General features: G+C 36.9%; 1 protein-coding gene across 6 annotated transcripts in view; it reads left to right on the top strand.

Annotated features, from left to right (window-relative positions):
* The window catches only part of LOC107569252 (rho guanine nucleotide exchange factor 3-like), a 58,440-nt gene that overhangs the window by 34,466 nt on the left and 9,132 nt on the right, over positions 1 to 14,842 (top strand). For 5 of the 6 annotated variants that reach the window (XM_016255286.1, XM_016255285.1, XM_016255284.1 and 2 more), the window contains 3 exons: positions 12,067 to 12,174; positions 12,573 to 12,722; positions 13,205 to 13,267. In XM_016255286.1, the coding sequence (XP_016110772.1) occupies positions 12,067 to 12,174; positions 12,573 to 12,722; positions 13,205 to 13,267 (321 nt within the window). Of the gene's footprint in view, positions 1 to 2,405; positions 2,634 to 12,066; positions 12,175 to 12,572; positions 12,723 to 13,204; positions 13,268 to 14,842 lie in introns of those variants that run through there. The other variant, XM_016255288.1, reaches the window with a different exon arrangement.

Raw genomic sequence — 14,842 nt, 5'->3', positions numbered from 1 at the left:
AATTACAACTCGAAAACAGCAAAAAAATGAACGTTATTAATTATTCATGCCCAAGTGCATGATGGGAACAACGGGATCATGACTTTGATATTTACTTAAAGAATCTTTGTAAACATAAACCATTCCAAGTAAAATATACTTATAAGCTCAAACTTTAATTTCTACATGCTTAAATTGAGTACTAATATAGAATTTACTCTCTTTTTAAATTCTTGCCTGAACTAAATTATTTAATGTAGAAATTACATTTGTTTTCCCGTAGTATTTACTTTAAATCTTAAATACTTTAAATTTAAATAATTTTTATCAGTTTGTGGAAAATTAATAATTATAAATATGTGTAATATACTGTATTATATTTACCCTCCATTTTTCAATTACGTTGTTTTTTCCCCTACTTATTATACTGTTCTGTTAGATGTATTATTTAAGTCTGTTTTTAATTATTTATTTTGATCTATTGATTGATTGATTTTGATAACTTTTTATAATTTATTTAGCTTAATCTCATTATTTTTGTTTAGTTTAATCTGAGCAATCTTAATCAAATTTTATTTATTAAATGTCCTTATTTTTATTTATTATAAAATAAATATTAGTTTTTCTTTTTAATATTTTCTGTCTAGTACATTTCTTTCATTCTCACTATATTACTGTACTGTTAGATGTATTATTTATTCTATTTATTTGTATTTATTTAAATCTGCATTCGCTTTATTCTTTGTATTTATTTATTTCAATTTAATTTGTTCTTGTTGCATCATAACTCTTTTCATGCTTTTCGCATTATAACCAATCTCCGTTGAGTTTATGAATGCAGCAGCCAATCAGAAGCGTTCAGATGAGTCATCGCTGAAACGCCGGAGTTTTGATCAGGGCGCTGATTTCTGCACTCTCGCAAATTCTCTCATCATAAACAAAGTGCAAATGTATGTAAGCAAGAGATTCATTCATCAAACAGTGTATAGACAGCCTCACTGATTATAAGGGGATTTTTTTTGAGTGCTTAAACTCCCACTTGACTGAAATCAGTAATACTTTTATTTGATAAAGTAAATGTTCTTTGGCCAGTTCTCTGTATAATGTATTTGCTGTTTGAATAACTGTGAAAGTGGAAGCGTTATAAATAGTAACTTATAATGTTTTTATTGATCAAGTTAAATACAAATCCAGTCGTATTAAAAATGTCTTATGACATGACACCCATAGCCTATATAGTACTTGCCTAAAAAGAGGGTTTATGATGTAAGTAGTTAATTGATTACACTAACATTAGGCTACTTTTATCCTCATACCCTGCAGTTGGTTCACCCTCCACCTATGTGTATTAAAGGGGTCATATGACGTTGTTAAAAATTAAAAATAATTCATCAAACAGTGTATAGACAGCCTCACTGATTATAAGGGGATTTTTTTTGAGTGCTTAAACTCCCACTTGACTGAAATCAGTAATACTTTTATTTGATAAAGTAAATGTTCTTTGGCCAGTTCTCTGTATAATGTATTTGCTGTTTGAATAACTGTGAAAGTGGAAGCGTTATAAATAGTAACTTATAATGTTTTTATTGATCAAGTTAAATACAAATCCAGTCGTATTAAAAATGTCTTATGACATGACACCCATAGCCTATATAGTACTTGCCTAAAAAGAGGGTTTATGATGTAAGTAGTTAATAGATTACACTAACATTAGGCTACTTTTATCCTCATACCCTGCAGTTGGTTCACCCTCCACCTATGTGTATTAAAGGGGTCATATGACGTTGTGTGAGTAACGGCCGGAGGTCTAGAGTGAGCAGAGGCCGGGGGATATAGTGAGGAACGGCCGGAGGGCTAGAGTGAGCAGCGGCCGGAGGGCTGCTCACTCTTCGTCCTCTATTGGAAGGCCAAACAAAGTAGTTTCGCTTTCACAATGAAACACACAACACCTTCACGACATGGCAACAATACTACAGTGAGAATAAAAGTTACGCCTTCTTTCTTTGCGTGAACATTTGGGCGGCGTTATGCAAATCTTCCCACATAGTGAGGTAGATATGTGGGGGCGTGTTAGAACAAGCCGTTTTAGGTAGGTGTGGTTGACTCTTAACTTTTATAAAGAATATCTCTTTGGATTTGAGACTTTAGTCTTTGCAACTTTACAGATCTTCTTTATGCACCAAGAGCTTGTAACACTCCAAAGAGAAAGGAAAACTTGAAATGGCATCATATGACCCCTTTAAAGTTGACTTTAGACTAATGTGAACTGCAAATAAAGAGCCTGAAGAAAAGCAACTTTATTTTTTCTTCTCAAGGTCACGTTAGCTGAGGCAAAGATAAATCCCAAATTTATTGAGCTCTTCAGGCAGTATAGTTTATGTTCAGATCCCTGCTTGAGTCAAGCGCTCGCCGCTGACAGACGCGGATCTCTCTCTCGCTCTGTCTCTCTCTCTCTCTGTCTCTGTCTCTCTCTCTCTCTCTCTCGAGCGCTCGAGGATGCGGCTGTAGCCCGCAGAGCTGGCGGGATCGCGTGCGTTATTCACTCCGCCGCGGAGAGCAGCGTCAGTATGGTGGCGAAGGATTACCCGGTTTACCTGCTGATCAATCGAGCAAACTGCAGCGTGGACGAACCGAGTGTGGGGATAGAGCTCAAGGTGAGATCCGCGCGCTTCTTATGTGTGAGGAGGACTATAGAGCTGCGTTCCGCAAACACAGCTGGCCTCAGTTAATAAGGCTAATTATAATAATAAAAATAATAATACTCATTATTATTATCATTAGCCTAGCCATAGTAATAATGAATGTATACATTATTCGTGAGCAAGCATTTTTATTCAATATTATTTAAAAAAAAAATAAGAAAATTTTAAATAATAAAACTTGTACAATAGTTTGCTACTTTGCACTGTTGTGGCTTCTAAAAATGTGTATTTGATTACACGTAGAGCTGTATTTGAGTTGTTTTGGTTATTGCTGTGGTGTGTTGTCACAAATACACTCAGGTGTTTTATTGTTACCAGACTGACATGTGCCTGATTTGTCTAAAATTCTGAAATCGCTTTATTTATAATCACATCTGCATAACGTTACAAGACTGGCGTTTGAATCATGATTTATGACTTTTCTCTCAGAAGATTTTGTTCAGTTTCATGGCATGGTTCAGTCAGTGTGGTGAAGTTTAGCAGATGTTTGTGGTGTTTGGCTTTTTCTGATGTGGTTTCAGCATCTGGAGGTCAGCGCTTGGTTTTCGGCATAATTTCTTCAGACTGCTAATGTTTTTGCTGTGTTGTGTGTCCAGATGTATCAGCAAAGTGCGTTTGAAAGGCGTCTTTCTCTCCTGTTGTTTTTGAGGTAAACCGACATTGATTTTAGTGTGAAGTCAGCCAAACTCAGAGGGCGGTTTATTCAAAGTGTGTTTAAACCACTATAGTGACCCAAGATAGTCTGGTTGACTGGACACAAAAGACCAAAAGTCATGGTGAATGAACTTTGTGTTGCCCTGCTGACTTCACATGCAAAAGCATATACAGCACAATGCGCAGTCCTTTTTGTTAACTGAACACTCAATTTGTGTGTTAATTTTTTTTTATTTTATTAAATCTTTTGGCTGATGTGAATCAGACTGAACTGGAGTCTGAATCATGGACTGAATCATTCAGACAGCTCAAACTCTCACTGAATCAGTGCAGGTGAGTCATTGCTCACTGAACAGCTGTTTATCACTACTAAATAATGAGAACAGTTACTGCTTTATGTGTACTTCCAGAAAGCAAGACAGAAGATGCACATTTGTAAGATTAGTCAAACGTAAAGGAACACTCCACTATTTTTGAAAATAGGCTCATTTTCCATCTCCCCTAGAGTTAAACAGTAGAGTTTTACCGTTTTCGAATCCATTCAGCCGATCTCCAGGTCTGGCGGTAGCACTTTTAGCTTAGCTTAGCATAGATCATTGAATCTGATTAGACCGTTAGCATCTCGCTCAAAAATGACCAAAGAGTTTTGATATTTTTCCTATTGAAAACTTGACTCTTCTGTAGTTACATCATGTACTAAGACCGACGGAAAATGAAAAGTTGTGATTTTCTAGGCCGATATGGCTAGGAACTATACTCTCATTCCGGCGTAATAATCAAGGAACATTGCTGCCGTACCATGAGTGCAGCAGGCGAAATGATATTATGCAGTGCCTGAAAATAGTCCCCAGCACGCTCCCTGTGCAAGCAGGTGGTCACGTTGGTTATGTTGATGGAAGTTACCCTATTTTCAGGCACTGCGTAATATCATTGCGCCTGCTGCACTCATGGTACGGCAGCAAAGTTCCTTGATTATAACTATGAGAGTATAGTTCCTAGCCATATCGGCCTAGAAAATCACAACTTTTCCTTTTCCGTCGGTCTTAGTACACGATGTAACTACAGAAGAGTCAAGTTTTCAATAGGAAAAATATCGAAACTCTTTGGTCATTTTTGAGCGAGATGCTAACGGTCTAATCAGATTCAATGATATATGCTAAGCTAAGCTAAAAGTGCTACTGCCAGACCCAGAGATCGGCTGAATGGATTCGAAAATGGTAAAACTCAACTGTTTAACTCTAGGGGAGATGGAAAATGAGCCTATTTTCAAAAATAGTGGAGTGTTCCTTTAAATCAGTCTAATTACTAACTGGTTAACTTCTTTGTCTCTTAGCTCAATGAATTCAGTTAATGCTGTTTTATATCAGATGCAATGCGTTCTTAACTTAGTAGGCTAGTTAAGAAAAACAGACGCACAAAGAAGATTAAGTTTTATTATTTGTTACTGTTGTTTTTCTGCATATATTTGAGAGAAACACAAAGCATCACCATTAGTGCACTAGCTACATTCTCATGAAATCCATCTTTTTGAAATGCAAACTAATGCTCATTATCCCTTTCATTAATTTTTTTATCCCTTCATTTTAACATTCTTATAGTACTCAGGCAGTTTTGTCACCGGATGTTATAAAAATTGTTATCTTTTCTTAAATAGCGAAGTTTATGCATGTTGACTTGTAGAGTTGCATTGGCTGTTTTGTACTGAGTTTTACAGCTCAGTCATGTCTCTGAACATGTGGGATTGTTGTAATGTTCCAGTGTCATTCGCAGGTCTCTGGATGACTTCACACAGTGAACTGCGTTTAGTTTGAAGAACAGGAGGTCTATGACATTCTCAGTTGACATTCCCGTTCATCACAATGGCAGTTGCTCAGCTGGAAGCTTTCTGCTCTGTCAGTGCTCAGTTATAATTTTATACATACCTGTATACGCATTTAAAATTGACAGGAAACACGGGGAAAAGTGAATGAGTGGGTTGAGCAGTTCTGCTTTCATGAGGTTAGTATGGTTTCAGCTGTGAGGCTGAGATTGAATATCCTCACTGTCCTTAGCGCTGGTCTCTGGAATCGTTGTGGTTGTGATCTCTGTGCTTTTCAATAGCATGACTAACTGCAGAAAAGTTTGACTGCAAGCTGTTTTACTGATGCTTCCATGAGACCATCGTCTTCCAGCAAATTTGCACGCAATGTATCTGGTTGCCATGACAGTAAATTCACACGCTTCTGCTGCTCTCATGCAACATGTGAAAATGCAAGGTCGTTCTTTCTTTCAATTTTGATTTTTTGACACCCACATAAATAAATCAGACATTATAGATCAAATTCGATCAGTTAGGACACACAGCAAAAACACGTGGTAATTTTCTACACTCCATAAAAAATCCATAGAAAAATATATAATGTCCTGACAGAAAATTTCAATTATCTTTCTCGTTAAGGATGCTTAATGTGTATGAACACAATGTACACAATTTAATGTTAAGCATTTTCCCATAGAAAAACATTATAAAGAAAATGCTTAGCATGCAGTGTAGCGCATTGTGTTTCAGTGCATAGTATGTTTTATTAATAAGGTGTAAACTGAATTTAGTCATCTAATATCACTTTCTTGATTCATTACATAAAGCATTTTCCGTATAGTAGTTTTCTACGAGAGAATGCTAAACGTGCAGTGGTTTTCACAGCAAAAAAAAATATGTATATGTATCCATATAAAATTATATATATCCATATAAAGCCAGGTTTTACTTTTTAAGTCATCATCAGTATTGAATTACAAACTTTTTTTGCACTTTTAATAAATCACCAGGCAGCAGGCCGGTCTTTTCTCCTATGATACGTGTGAAAACGTTATTTTTTCTCCTGCCTTTTGGGATCCCCGGGCTCTGACTGCAGTTTTGGTGTCGTTCTACCCTGATCAGTGCATGACTCAAACTTTCCCACAGAAGCGACTCCCTTTCAGCAGAACACATCAAAGACATGTGTATAACCATCATTCCTCCTGCTTTCATCTTACTGACTGGAGCTGTAGGTCAAACCTCTCGTCAGAACACATCTGCAGCTTCTCTCTGATTGCTGCGTACAGATGCACAGACACTTCGACCTGCTTCTGGAGCCCATTCCACGCTGGACCCATCTGAACTTCTGGTGCCCATGAGAACTGCTTTCAGTTTTATGGATGTAGTCATTATTGTTCTTTAAAGGGATAGTTCACCCAAAAATGAAAATTTTATGATTTATCTGCTTACCACCAGGCCATCCAAGATGTAGGTGACTGTGTTTCTTCAGTAGAACACAAACATAGATTTTTAACTCAAACCATTGCAGTCTGTCAGTCATATAATGGAAGTGAATTAGAATCACTGCTTTGAGAGTCAAAAAAACATACACAAACAAAACCTAATTAAACCCTGCGGCTCGTAACGATACACTGATGTGTAAATACACTAAACGATTGGTCTGTGCAAGAAACTGAACAGTATTTATATAGTTTTTTTTACCTCTGATGCACTGCAATGTCTTAACTGTCCTGAGCGCGTCCTCGACAGCCGGCGCGTGACGCTTTTTCTTCTTCTTGTTTTACGGCAGATTGCAGACTTATAAGTGCATTACCGCCACCTATCTCTCAAATGGACCATTGACACTCTATCTACAATCTCAATTAGGCGTCAATGGTCCATTTGAGAGATAGGTGGCGGTAATCAGTGTTGCCAATTTAGCGACTTTGTCGCTAGATTTAGCGCCTTTTCAGACCCCCTTAGTGACTTTTTTCCAAAAAAGCAACTAGTGCCAAATCTAGCTACTTTCTTGTTCAAACCTTATTTAGTCTCTGAGACTCTCCGGTACTGCTGCATGAGCCATGAGGTCTTGCTTTCCCAGCGCACACACCTCTTTCTCTGCGTCTGCTCTGTTCAGCGAGCGCAGAGAGGAGCAGCACTTTCAGTTAAAAAAATATATTCTCTAACTCTATTTTACATGCAAGTATAGCCGAAATCACAGCACAGCCATTGTCTTAATCGTATGTGTAGTTGATTTCATTAGACAATGTCGTGATTAGAATTTTAGTGCAGATTAATCTTTGAGAACTGGCTATGTAGTCTTAATGGACTGCATTTCAGTCACTGTAATATTCATTCCGTTGTCTGACAACAGAAACAGTAAAATATATTAATAAAAACTGCTTTATTGAGAATTCGGCTGCATTAAAATGCAGTATGTAAGCACAGGGAGGCAAGACAATATGACGCACTGATGTCATGAATATGCCAATTAGTGTATGACATCATCTAACGACATTTAGCGACTTTTCAGGCGGGGTTTAGCTACTTTCCATTGAAAAAAGTTGGCAACACTGTTGGTAATGCACTTATAAGTCTGCGATCTGCCGTAAAGCAAGAAGAAGAACAAGACTCATTTCCCATTCACTTCAATTATATGACTGACAGACTGTAACGGTTTGAGTTAAAAATCTTCATTTGTGTTCTACTGAAGAAACAAAGCCAGCTACATCTTGGATGCCCTGGAGGTAAGCAGATAAACATCCAATTAAAATTTTGGGTGAACTATCCCTTTAATACATTAGCTTTGTTTCATCCTAGAGAGCATTGCACGGAGACATGAAAGCTGTTCTAATAGGAAGGCAAGGCATGCAGTTTCTAAGAGACGCTACCTCATTTGGCCAGCTTCTGAAGGTGCAGTCAAGTTAGCGAAATTTAATGGGAAAAAAGGTCAATTCACAGTAGTGTATAATGTATGAACCACAGCTAACACAGAAGTTATTTTCAATGCAAACAGTTTCTGTTGGTCAACATGATAAATTTGCCTTGAACCCAGTGTGAAATCTGTGTAGTAAAACCTCACACTAAATTCCCAATTGTGCAGATTCCTATTGAAATGCCTGAATTTGGCAATTTGCAGAAGAACGTTAAATGTGTCTGCGCCTTAAGACAGACTAAGAAATCAATCCCAGAATGCAATGAACGAAGTGAATGAAGCAAGAGAAATAATAACATATGTTTCATTTAATACCAAAAAAAAGCTTCCAGTATAGTTCTGAGTATAGTTTTGATTGAATTAATGAGTAGTTAAGCATACCTCGTGTAGTATTGGCCTATAGTAAATAATTATAGGAACCTTTGATGTGATCGTGAGTTTTTCAGGTCATGTTAGTTTGGCTTGTGTGAATGGCAGGGGTTTCTGTTTGGTGACACATACTGTAGGTTAACCACTCTACTACAGGGTGGCTTGGTGTTGTGTGTTGTGTAAGCTCTATTTTGGGAATCCTGTGGGTTTGCTTTCGTTCTGTAACCCATTAGTTAAACAGAAAATGGGTTTGGAGGTGTGAGATAGGAGACTCAAAGCACATGCTATGAGTCAGATGTCAACACTGCATACTACAGTAATGTGAACAACAGGATTCCTGTTACTGCATAGATACTACTTATCATATAGGTGCAGAGTAGACTGTCATGGAATTAGGTACGTTTTAATAAATCAAAAATAGAGCTGTACAATAATGAATCAAATCAAAATGTAAGCACTCGGTGAAGAGCGTGAAGCGATGGTCATTGTAGCCAATCACAGACATACAGTATCTGTTGAGCGCGTGAACACACTGGCCAATCAGAGCTGTAAGAATCTGCTCAACAGCGCTCAAAATGCTGACGGGAAATGCTGGCATCGTCACATGTTTAAGATTTCAGTACTGACATCAGTACTTTTGACAACACTAATTTATGATAAAACAGATTTAATCTGGAGGGGGACCTACTATTGTTCAAATTTTTATAAATTAATAAATTGGTAAAATTCTATGAATTCAGTTTAGACATGCTTTTTGCAACGGAATACATAATTTGGGAGAAAATAAAAAATAATTTTTTAATAATACAAAATAAAACAAATTTCACAGGGCCTTATGTTAGTGTTAAAAAATCTATCTTTTCATGTTTTTTATTAATCCCAATTTTATTTTCCAGTCTTTTTCTGAGCATTCATTCTCAAAGGATCCGGTTGTAGTTCGGAGCATTTTTATGCACCAGCGTAATCCCTCAGTGAACCATGATGCATTGATCCTGTACAAATCAGGCTGCATGTCTGGGAGGCACATTCAGACCTACATAAGCAAATATTGAGCAATCACATTATAGTGCAGGGATGCACTGGTACAGAGCGTTTGGCCAGTAGCCATATCTAGAATTATGCATCTGGTCAAATAAGGCAGAATCATATTAGCAAACCTCAGACAGTCCGAAGAGCTCGTCCACATTTCCAACTCAAAGCCACTGCAATTCTTTTATTTATGTACAGTGTATTATACAGTACATTCAGGCTGCTTTTTTTCCACATATCAGTTTATAATACCTAACATGAAACATGTAAGTGTCTATATGGGTTTAGTTAATTATAGTTTAGGGACAAAAATGTCTTCAGAATGTTGATAGATCTGACTGAAACTTTCTTTGATACCTGACAGTATCATAATACATACATTTTATGTTTTCTTTTTTTGCACATGGAACACCCTTCATTCTCAAGTTTCTCATTTATTTATGAAATATTTTGGCTTGTGAAATATGCATTCAGCTACCAATAAGTGTCTAGTACGGTTGTGAAAAGTGTAGTTTGTGTTGTAAAACAAAACATCAAAGCCTCTTTAAGTAATGTTAACCACAGACCTATTTAACTCCTAAATCAAAAACTGCAACACTAACAACCCATAAGGAATTCCAGAGGGAATCTGTGGCTTAAAAATGTCTTGTATACTGTTTGTATGTATTCGTTTTAGAACTACAACCTGAACGGCTCCAATTTATGTCAAGCAATAGATTACTATGGCGTGTGTGTGAGAGAGAGAGAGAAAGAGAGAGAGTGTGTGTGTGTGTGTGTGTGAATTTCTGAGTGTGTGAGAGTGTGTGTCTGTGTGTGTTCTCCAGACTCCAGTATGACTGTCCTACATAGATATGATAATGCTCACTGCTGATTGTGTTAATGAACAGACATTGAAAGCTTTGATATGATAACAGTGTGCTTGTCTTCGTGTTTTGCATGTGCTGCCTCATTTCAGTCCTGAATCTTGATAATTGTCTAGTTGTCTTGTTAGTGTTGTAAGTAATGCACACTGGACTAAAGCTACAAATTTTGAGACATTTTTATTCAGACATTTCCAAATAACAGTACATTTATGCACAGCAAGAATCACATGGAAAATATTTGTTATAGGGGTCATTCCATTCAAATATTGTAAAGTAGGTTGCTTGACCATTTTTAATTGTCCTTGTTTTACAAGCGATTACCTACCTATGTAATGGTTTTGCAAAACCACCAGCTTGCATCACGGCCGACAAAAAATTTTGGTTATATAGATGTTTATGGAATAAGTCAGCTCAGCAGGGTCATAGCTAGAGCACATTACAAGTAGTGGTCGACCGATATGGGTTTTTTGACAGCCGATGCCGATATCTTGGAAAGCAGGGTGGCCGATATAAAGCCGATATAATTGTATTAATATTCAAGAAATTTGAAATAATTTGAAAATGGATTTAAAAATAAATGTGTAAAATAAACACATACTTTAGATGGCAAAGTATTTTTCACAAATAAATAAATATTTAATTAAAATATAATTAAAAAGGAAGTAAACTGTAACCAAAAGAGCACTCAGTATTCTGGGAAGTTTGTGTGCATTGGGAATCATATATTTTCAAATAAAGCCAAGGTAACACTCATGTTACATACAGCACACAGTGGAAATGACATGAATATGACCGTGGGCAAATGCATAAAGCGCAGCATAATTTGAAATCACGAGTTTAAAGTTTGTCGATCGTGCGTCTCCAATGAAGCCGAACTATCCTCCTGTCCACATCCGTCACACAGAGAACACGCGATCATGCAGGATACAAATGCACACTTCACAAGATCTCACAGCTGGATTCGACTAAGTCTGCAAGCTTTGTGAAATTAAATGTTCATTAGTCATTCAAATTTCTTTAAATGATATAAATGTGTATTTTCTGAATGCTTATGGCAAACGAGAAAGTATTATAATGTTTGCCTTTCTATTACTAATAATATAATACTTTGTATACATTTTAATTCCTTTGTTTAACCGTTCTATCTGATTATTAGACAGACTTCTATCCGTATTAGACAGAACTGAATGACAACAGCGAACAAGAGGGAGAATGTGAGCACTCTGTGTTCAGGCACTGCCGTTCTCTACGCCGTCAAAATAAAAGTCAAATGCATCGGCCAAACAGAAAAACTTATCGGCTGATGCCGATATATGAAAAATGTAAAATATCGGGCGATATATCGGTCGACCACTAATTACAAGGTACATGAACATGAGTATATATGTTGAGGGACTAGATAGGAAGCTGAAATTGTTCTTTGACAGAATTATATTGTAAAAGAATTTTACAATGCAACATCCATTGGACCACTCAAGATGGATAGTAAATTATTGTGACATGGAATCTGTGTTTAACTCTTGTTTAAGAGTTTCCATAGCTAGAAGCAACTATTGACTCAGAGACATCTATGACTGGCAATACAAAGATTTCCAGAAACGTTTTAATAAGTCTTATTGAAGTATGCCTCACGTTATGCTAGAGGGCGGTTTGGTGAGAGTCACCCAGACAGACTGAAGCCTCTCTCACATGAGTGGTGTAACCTTCACTAGCTGTGGGTGTGAGGTGTTCATCCTAGTGTGTGTTTGTGATCTTCAGGAGCCCAGCACCAAGCGTGTGAAGCCTCTGTCTCGAGTGACATCTCTGGCGAGTCTCATCCCTCCAGTCAAAGCTGCTCCGCTCAAGCGCATCGGACAGACGCTGCAGGTACAGGCCCGACCGCAGGATCTGCTCCATTAACCTGTATTAACTTCTTATAGATGTGCTAGAATTTCATCCAGTCTGCTCTGGTGCTGTAATGCTTATAAGTTGTGTTCAAATAATTTAAGTCAATATACAAAACAACCAGAAATAGAACATTAAAACACCAGAAACATATTATTATTAAGCTGTCTTTACTGCATGATTATAAGACCTTAAACATTAATACTGATTTCATGCTTTTGAGAACTGACTGAGAAACAACCTTGTAAAAGTTTGCTTTGTTCATTAAAGAGCTTATTAACCCTGTAAAGCCTGACATATGAAATGATAGTTGGAAAAATCTTCTTTTTTTGAATGGAAGAGTTTATTGAACTGTTTTCCCTGTTGTCCTGTTTCCTCAGCGCTCCATCAGCTTCCGCAGCGACTGCAGGCCGTGGGGCCGGCAGATCGCACCAGCCATCACCAAACGCCGCGACAGCAAGCTCTGGAGCGAGACATTCGACCTGGCCCTGGGACATATGCTGTCCTCCACAGAGATCAAGAGACAAGAGGTGACTTCACCACAGTCCAAACCCACTCTCACATCTTCCAAAATGAAATGGAAAATTAAATATTCAGCAGAAATCGAAAATCTTGTGTTCATCTTTGGTGCATAATTTATCCCGTGCACCACAAATAGGTTAGAAAATCGATAGATCTTGGGGATAGATCGTCTTTTGACTTAGACCAGCGACCTCAGAGTAATGCATGTATGAGCTTGACTTGACAATAGTAAATGCTATTGACTGTAGCGTCTGGACCACTCAAACACACAATATATATTTTGTTAGCTAGATTTAACAAATACTCTGATTAATTATAACTAGTTATGGTTAATTATTCCTATTTCCTCATGAGCTGATTCGTTACATGACAGTATTACCAGAATGTCTGCAAGATGCATCCTATGTGATTTTTTTCCTCTTCAAAGATTATACATCTTACTGAAGTTAATCTTTCTTTTGTTGTTTCTTTCCTGTCCTCTGTTCGTCAGGCCATCTTTGAGCTGTCTCAGGGAGAACAGGACCTGATTGAGGACTTGAAGCTGGCCAAGAAGGTACACTCTGCTTTTCCCATCACTTCATTCAGCATGAAAACCTTTGAGTCCTGGTTTTACCAAAAACTCATATCTGTATTTTTTGGCTGAAATGTGATATACGGTATATATCTCTGTATTCTCTAAATTTTCTATTTGGATTTATATATATATATACAGTGGGGGGAAAAAAGTATTTAGTCAGCCACCAATTGTGCAAGTTCTCCCACTTAAAAAGATGAGAGAGGCCTGTAATTTTCATCATAGGTATACTTCAACTATGAGAGACAAAATGAGAAAAATAAATCCAGAAAATCACATTGTAGGATTTCTCTGTGTATGTATATATATATATATATATATATATATATATATATATATATATATATATATAATGTTTTTTTTTGTTTTTTTACATCCTGCCCAATTTTGTCCAATGAAACAATGTTTATATTAAAGGCAATGAAGATAAATATAGTGAAAGTAGGCTATACTATCCACTTTCTAACATTTTACAAAAATAATGTTATTTAAGGCAGAAGTTGAATTCACTAAACTAAAAATGAAAGTAAATAAACACAAGAGCACAGATTAATGGCATTATATTTTGATTACTCCATTACTGCTATCTGCTATCATAAAATACACTTACGTGTAGGTTTAAAATTCTACGTATGACACAATTATTGCACTCCGTCTGTTTGGCGCTCGTTCACTGAAGTCTGTGAAGTTTAGCGGAGAATCGCATGCAGAAGGCTCCTGACAGCAGAATGGAAATATTTCCGTGACTTTCTAACATTTACAGTTGGAGAATATAGCTGTGAAATGTAAGTTCTGCACTGAGGAAAACAGCACATCTCAAACACATTAAACGGTGCATGTAACCTCTCTGTGAGTCTGTCAGAGCATCTGAGCCGCTTTAAACTGAACGTGTTAACTATATCTTACCAGTTATTCTGAAGCCCTTCATGTAAAGCATGTCTCATCTTTAGGACTAATTGTGTGATGCACTTTCCCCACAGCAGCTCACTCTGTGTCCTCTGCTGTTATTCAGATGCGCTCGAATCAAACTACTGCATATCTATATAACCGGTATCGCCTCATACCATATCGCCTATTAAAAATATAAAATACAAACTCGATATATCGCCCAGCCTTAGTTTTACCCCAACTCGTAAATTCACCAGAATGAAAAAAATTATATTTGATAATTATAATATTTTTATTTTGCACTACAAGTTACTATACTAATATGTCCTAAATTATTTGCTTTCACATTAAACTTTAAACCCTCAAGCATTTATTTTGGTGGAGAATCTTTAAGTCCGTGTTTACTGTGAACCGAGACACTGACAACACCTGATAACAGTGAACACAGTAAACAGTGCTGAAACATGACTGGATCCCAGCCTTATGCACTCTGAGTCATATTGCGCTTTCAGTTTTATTTCAACTACAGACCTACTTTATTTATTTTTCATTTCTTTATTTAAATCATTATTAGCTTTTTATCAACTAACCCCCGTTTGGAAAACTCTGCTCCAGCATATGATTTTATGTGCTGTCTGTTTCTACATTCTGTTCTAATTCCTACTA

Source organism: Sinocyclocheilus grahami, unplaced genomic scaffold (assembly GCF_001515645.1).
Source record: "Sinocyclocheilus grahami isolate Dianchi unplaced genomic scaffold, SAMN03320097.WGS_v1.1 scaffold1326.1, whole genome shotgun sequence".
Classification (NCBI taxonomy): Eukaryota; Metazoa; Chordata; class Actinopteri; order Cypriniformes; family Cyprinidae; genus Sinocyclocheilus; species Sinocyclocheilus grahami.
The sequence above is the reverse complement of the archived record's forward strand: the minus strand, read 5'-3'. Positions and strand labels throughout refer to the sequence as shown.